Consider the following 6,722-nt stretch of genomic DNA (forward strand, 5'->3'; position numbering starts at 1 on the left):
TAAAAAAAAATACTGGTTCTGCACACCACTGGGAAGATGTTTACACTAAACTTACTTACCAAGACAGAAAATTCCCCAAGCTGTTGAGAGTTTTGAGGGTCATAAAGGCATTCTTCTGGCAATGCATCTAACTACCTTATAATCCACAGTTGGTGTTCTCAAAAATTGTTTGGAAAACAGATTGTAATAACCCCTAAACCACAAGGAAGGCTCATTTCCCACATCAAGTCCTTTGTTTTAGTAAATGACATATAGTCCTATTTCAACAATTTACCTTTTCAGTAACTGTACCGATTACTGTGTCTTGCACCCCAAATTTCACAATGAATGGTACCACAGCATGTTAAAGATGATGGAGTAGATAAGAGTCTATCAACATATACATATTCTGAAACCTTAGGAATACATGTGATTTGGCCATGCTCAACGTTATGGGACCTAATGGAAGACAAAATTAAAAAAAAAAAAAAAAGGTAATCTTCATTTTCAAATAATAACTGGGTAAGTTGAAGAACTCCTTTACTAATTGAACTTAAGACAAGAAAACACAGTTAACTGGGAAGGGCACAAAGGTAGGGTGTCTCTTCCATAGTAAAGTTTTCTTTTGGTACACAGATGTGTGGTTTTGACCAATTCCTCATTACAAACAGGGAAGATATTTTTGAAGCACAAGTAATAATGCATTTAATTACTTGAGAAAAAACTAATGAAATAGTATTGCATATAAATTCAAGCATTATTCAAACACATTTCGAATACTGCAGTTTCAAATGGAACACTTTATTTACATGTTATTTGTCTTCATTAACATATACACACTGACACACTGATTGTTCTGCACAGAACAAAGGATGTCTAGATATCCCAAAGGGAAAATAAAATTTTTAAATATATTATTTGTAGTATTATAGGCAATTGCATACACATCACTTACAAAGCTATTACTGATCTGTCCAAGGAAGCAGAGTGGTGTAGAGGGAAAAAACTGGAGTATGCATTCAAGAGTGACATAACTGAGATCTCAACATGAGAAAGCTGACAAAACATGGATTTTTGCTGTGAACTTTCTCTGCAAAATGTGAACAAATATCAGTCAATGGGCAGTAAATTGCAGTCAATATTTCAGACTACGGTGCAGAGGCAACAATGAAATCACTTAGTCCTTCTCTGGGACCAGTTTCAGAACTTTGCCAATTGCGATTGTCTTACCCTCATCTCTTAAAGTAAAACGACCCATCTGAGGGAAATCTTTAAAGGTCTCCAGGCAGATAGTCCCTGCTGTCCTTAATCGGGCAATACACACTTGGTCTTGTTTCACAAAGCGGGGCCGTGTCTTACTCTTTTCTCCTGATTTCTTGTCTACCAAGGAGATTAAGGCTGTTATCTCAACTTCCTCAATACAGGTATGAATGTGAAGCACCGCATTATAACCTGGGCAGATGATAGACTTGTGCTCAATAATCACAATCTGAACATCAAATGTGCGTCCAGAGTGGCAAAGATTACTGGGTTCACAAAGTATGAAGCCTGGAAGAATCTCTTCTTCTTCAATTCCTTTCAGTCTGATTTTGAGGTTTTCCCCTGGAGCTACAAAATCAGTTTCAGCATCATCAGAGACTATTCCTAGAACTTCCACATTGTGCTTGTTGGGCATCATCACAAGCTGCTGGCCTTTAAAAATAGATCCTGATTCCAGCTTTCCCAGGACCACAGTGCCCATATCCTTGTACTTATCCACAATTGGCAACCTAATTGGTCCATCGATTGATCTGTTGAAGTTTGGCAAACTATCCAAATATGGAATAAATGGTAATCCAGTGTACCAAGGACAGAAATCTGATTGCTCTTTAATATTTGCTCCGGTCAGTCCTGAGCAGGGCATAAAGTGGATGTCCTTTTTTGGACTGAAGCCAACTTTTTTCAAAAAGGGCACCAGTTTCTCTTTACATTCTTCATATCGCTCACTGCTCCAATCTACTGTAGGGTCATCCATTTTATTAATAAGCACTATTAAGTATTTTACCCCTGCTGTTTTGGCCAACATCGCATGCTCTCTTGTCTGTCCACCTTTTTCAAAGCCAGTTTCAAATTCTCCTTTCCTGGCAGAGATGACCAGCACAGCCAAATCAGCTTGAGAAGCACCACCAATCATATTTGGGACAAAACTCTTGTGGCCAGGGGCATCTAAAATTGTGAAGTGTTTCTTTTCTGTTTCAAAATACGCACGCCCCACTTCCACTGTTTTACCCTTGTCTCGTTCCTCCTGGTTTGTGTCTAAGGCCCAGGACAAATACCAAGTCTCTCTATTCTTCTCCTTAGCTTCTCTTTCGTATTTCTCAAGTGTCCTCCTGTCAACCATTCCAGTCAAAAACATTATTTGTCCTCCAATGGTTGACTTGCCAGCATCTACATGCCCAATGAACACCACATTTACGTGTTCTTTCTTAGGAGCACCTGATGGTATGACCATTGATTTGGATTTCCTTATTTCCTCTTTCTCCTCCATCATTTCCTTGCCACTTTCTTCTGGGGGCCCTGACTCTCCCAAAGAACCCCCAGGCTTTGCTTCACTTACTTCTTTAAGCTCACACGATTCTTCCAGGGCCATCTCCACCTCTCCATTTTCTACAACAGGTTCTGAAAGTTCCATGGTAACAGCTGAACTGGAACCTTCCCACGACACTAAAGGTCCATCTTTGGAAGGTTCCACAGGTGCTCCCCATCCCAGCCTTTTACCTTGAGGGTCTCCGGCGCTGGTGCAGGTTTCATTGCTGCTGGAGGCTGTGGGGGCGGGCGGCTGGGCCGATCCCGGCAGGAAGGACTGCACGAACTCCGCAGCGCTTACGCTAGGCACGAAAGGTTTGGCGTTGATGTTGAGCTGACTGCTGAAGGCCATGCTGAGATGCTGGCGCAGGGCCTCCGCTTCCGCTGCTTCAGCCGCTGCCGTGTTTGCAGAGGCGATTCCATCCCCACTCGGAGCCGAACCCGGGACTTCCATGTCCATCTGATCCCAGCAGTCGGGAGCTGAGTCGCTGCTGCTGCCGAGATCCATGGTCTGAGAAGCCGGGGTGCGGCGGAGAAGGAGGGGGTAGGCAGGTCAGAACGAGCTGTTTGCACAGATGGTGGCAAGGCAGAACAGCCAACGTCCACCGGGTAGCTTCACGAACCTTAGAGGCGCGGAGGCAGCTGAGCGCAGATGCTGCATCCACAGCTGCGGTGGCGGTGGCAGATATGGCCGCTCAATGCTTGGCTCCTGTGTGTAAGCGAATCTCCTCCCCCAAATCCCAATCACTTCCGACTCCTCCACCCCTGACCCAACGCCTGTGGTGAATTGACCCCTCGCTGCCATCCGTAGGTTTGTCCCCTTTAGTTCTCAGACAGAGGCCAAGTCCAGAAGTACGGTTTTAATAATGAGATTGTCTAATTACTTTGGTTCATACGATCTGGGATAATGATTTGACCACGTCCCAATGATTAAACGTTGGATACACCTAACTTCAAATTCTACTAAAATCTTCACGTAAAACGAAAACAACTATTGAATAAATGGGAGACAAAATGAGCAGCCCATGGGGGGCGCGGAGGAGAATATGTAGTGCTTAGACGGGATTTACGAAATGTATAAAGATAGTAATTGCAACTTAACATCACTTATTAATTTGAAAGCCAGAGGCTTTTTTATTCCCACTGGTGCCCTACCAGCTTCCGTTTTAAGGATAGGGTTAAAGACCTTTTTATATTTCCAAGGAAAGCAATGCTTCAATAATGCATTCTAATCATTCATGTGCAAGTACCTGGAGTGTAGCTGGCAGCTCATTCTGTGGACTAAGGCCACTTGTGCTTTTCCAGCCACCTGTATTCTGCCCTATTCACCAGGACTTCTCCAAGACTATTCTTTAGAATCACCGGCCATGGTCTTTCAGCTTCATTCTGAGAGCCTGAAACCAGAACTGGCTTTACAATAAGAATCAATGAAGTTGTGATAAAAGGAACTATGGCTCTAAGCTCAATTAAAACAACTGTGACCTCTGAGGTGGAAAAAAAATCCTTAAAGTGCCAATCAATAGACTATCTCCCTCTGAAAAGGTTGACATGTCATCTAAATCCTAGATAACATTGTTTATAGATTATCTTATAGCAAACAGAGAAGGGGAAGCAGGGGATAGTACAATTTGCTTTTTCTGGGTAGAGTTGTGGACATTCATTTTAAATCAACCCAACAACAAAGAAAGGCATTTCAAAACAAGTGAATGACTGGTAATTTGAGAACTGTGTTCTCCTTACATTATTGGACTATCAGGGCCCTTGATAATGTTCAATTTAGAGCTGCCACAGCTCTATATTATTCCCAAGCCTTTAGATGACCTTTCATTCTTTTTTTTTTTTTTGGTAATGATTTATTTGTTTAATTTATTGTGAAATAAAGGGAGTTAATAGGGAAAACTGAGAGGTGAAATGTAAAGATGGACTTCTGAACAAAATCCCCACACATGTACTGCGACATTTTGTGAACCTAGCATAGGATTCCTTAAATGGATTTAGGAGAATCTGTCAAAGTTTAGAGGCTGTTGTCACACAAAGCAATTCATTCAAATAAACAGGACAGATTTAGAATTTTGCTTTTTGAGTCAACCGAATTAGTCACGAAAATATTAGCAGGATTGCTGCTTAGGGTATCTATTAGAGAACAGAGGGTGCTCTGCTTTTATAACTTTAAAGGAGACAGGAGAAACAGTGGGTCGATGTCCTTACAGTCTGTCATTTATAGGATTCAGAAAGGGGCAAGAGGCAGTCCAGAGAAAAAAGACACACAGCGAAGGGGACAGAGATTCACTTCTCTGAACCAGAAGAGTTGACATTGAACAAAACTCTGAATTTGTAAGGGATCACTTGTCTTCAGTCTCTCTGCTCAAGACTTTAAAGGATTCATCACCAAATCAAATATCTTCCCATCATATTTTTAAGTATAAATGACATTTATGTTTTGATAAATTCAGTATTTCCCATTTAAAACATTTTATTGTAAAATATAGTGCAAAGTTGATTGTATAAGGCTAGGCAATGATAGTGAACACCTTTAATCCAAGTATTCAGCAGGCAGAGGCAGGTGGATTTCTGTGAGTTTAACTCCAGCCTCGTCTACAGAGCCAGTTCTAGGACAGTTAGGACTACTTACACAGGGAAACCTTGTCTCAAAAAATAAAATTGCATAAAACAAAATTATGTGTATTTTCTTATAAAAAGGCAAAAACACAACTGGGGTTGGGCACCCCATAATCAGTTGTTCTCTGGAACAAGGAATATCCAGAAGGAAAGAAAGAAAGATTATAAGTACCAAAATGTTTGCTTCAGTATAGTGTCTTCTGTATATGACAGAGAAACTGCATACATGAAATCTCAGTAACATGCCCAAAGACCTACACAATGATAGCACTAGTTGGCATACCAATATAGATGGGAAAATTTCATAAGGGTCTCTCTAGAACTGTGGATTGCAATCCCTCTGGCAAACCTCTATCTCCAAAATATTTGCATTACAATTCATAACAGTAGTAAAATTACAATTATGAAGTAGCAAGGAAAATAACTTTACAGTTGAGGGTCACCACAACATGAGGAAATGTATTAAGAGGTCGCAGCATTAGGAAGGGAGAAACACTGCCCTAGAAGTTAATGGCTACTGAGAAAGGTCAAATCTATCTTTTCCAAGGACAAGACCCCTGATAATCAGGTTATCGAGTCTGAAGTGGTCAGCCCCAAACATGTATACTAATGAGCAACACTAAATGAACTCAGCAGATTATGTTTGTATATACATATTATATATGTGTAATAAAAATAATTAGAGATTTCATGAGTTTAGGAGTGAGTGGAAGGGACATGATGAGTTAAGGGAGGCAAAGGAGGAGGAAATAATGAAACTACAATTCTCATGTATGAAAGTCTCAAAAGATTATAAAGCAAATAAAGAAACAAAAATATGACCTTATAAATATTTTGTAAAATGAAACACACCTATAACCAACATATAAATCAATAAATGAAAGTTGTACCAGATGTTATGGTACACATATGTAACTTTAGGATTTGAAAGGTGGAGATAGGAGTATCAGAAGTTCAAAGTCAGTTAGGTACCCATTAAGAGACTGTGTAGAGGAAGAGATCTTTATTTTTATTTAAAAAATTTTAAGTTTCATTTTACAAATAAACCCCAGTTCCCCTTCGGACCCTTCTTCCACCCCCTCCCGTCTACTCCTCAGAGTGGGTAAGGCCTTCCTGGAGGAGTCAAAGTCTGGCATACCAAAACCAGGCAGGACCAAGGCCCTATCCCCTATATCTCCCATAGGGAATGGGCTTGAAAAAGCCAATCCATGTACCTGAAATAGCTCCTGGTGCCACTGCCAGGGTGTCCCACAGACTGTCCAAGCCACGGAACTGTCACCCACATTCAGAAGGCCTAGTTTGGTTCCATGTAGGTTCCAGGAGTGGATCTTCTAAGGAGGGGGGAAATAGAATATTAGTGTTGTAAGTTGAAATGGAATATTAGTGTTATAAGGGTGAAACATTGAAAGCATTTGTCTTTCCTGCTATATTCAATACTATAAATTTCCTTTTAGATACTTTTTTAAAAGTAACTCACAGGCTTGGCTGGTGTTTCCATTTTTATTTAACAAAAACATCAATTTCCTGATTAATTTATCTTATGATCCATAAGTTATAGT

The 6,722-nt window shown here is 40.6% G+C and overlaps 1 protein-coding gene across 1 annotated transcript; it reads right to left on the reverse strand.

Moving 5' to 3' along the window:
- Positions 1–759: 759 nt before the first annotated feature.
- Positions 760–3,290, reverse strand: Gspt2 (G1 to S phase transition 2). The gene has a single exon (XM_051178985.1). It carries the CDS (start codon positions 3,050–3,052, stop codon positions 1,157–1,159), a length of 1,896 nt encoding a protein of 631 aa, XP_051034942.1. The 5' UTR covers positions 3,053–3,290; the 3' UTR covers positions 760–1,156.
- Positions 3,291–6,722: the final 3,432 nt, after the last annotated feature.

The sequence above is a fragment of the Phodopus roborovskii genome, unplaced genomic scaffold (assembly GCF_943737965.1).
Source record: "Phodopus roborovskii unplaced genomic scaffold, PHOROB, whole genome shotgun sequence".
Classification (NCBI taxonomy): domain Eukaryota; kingdom Metazoa; phylum Chordata; class Mammalia; order Rodentia; family Cricetidae; genus Phodopus; species Phodopus roborovskii.

Coding starts and splice junctions, on each gene's coding strand:
- Gspt2 (XM_051178985.1), bottom strand. CDS start 3,052: ATGGATCTCGGCAGCAGCAGCGACTCAGCTCCCGACTGCTGGGATCAG.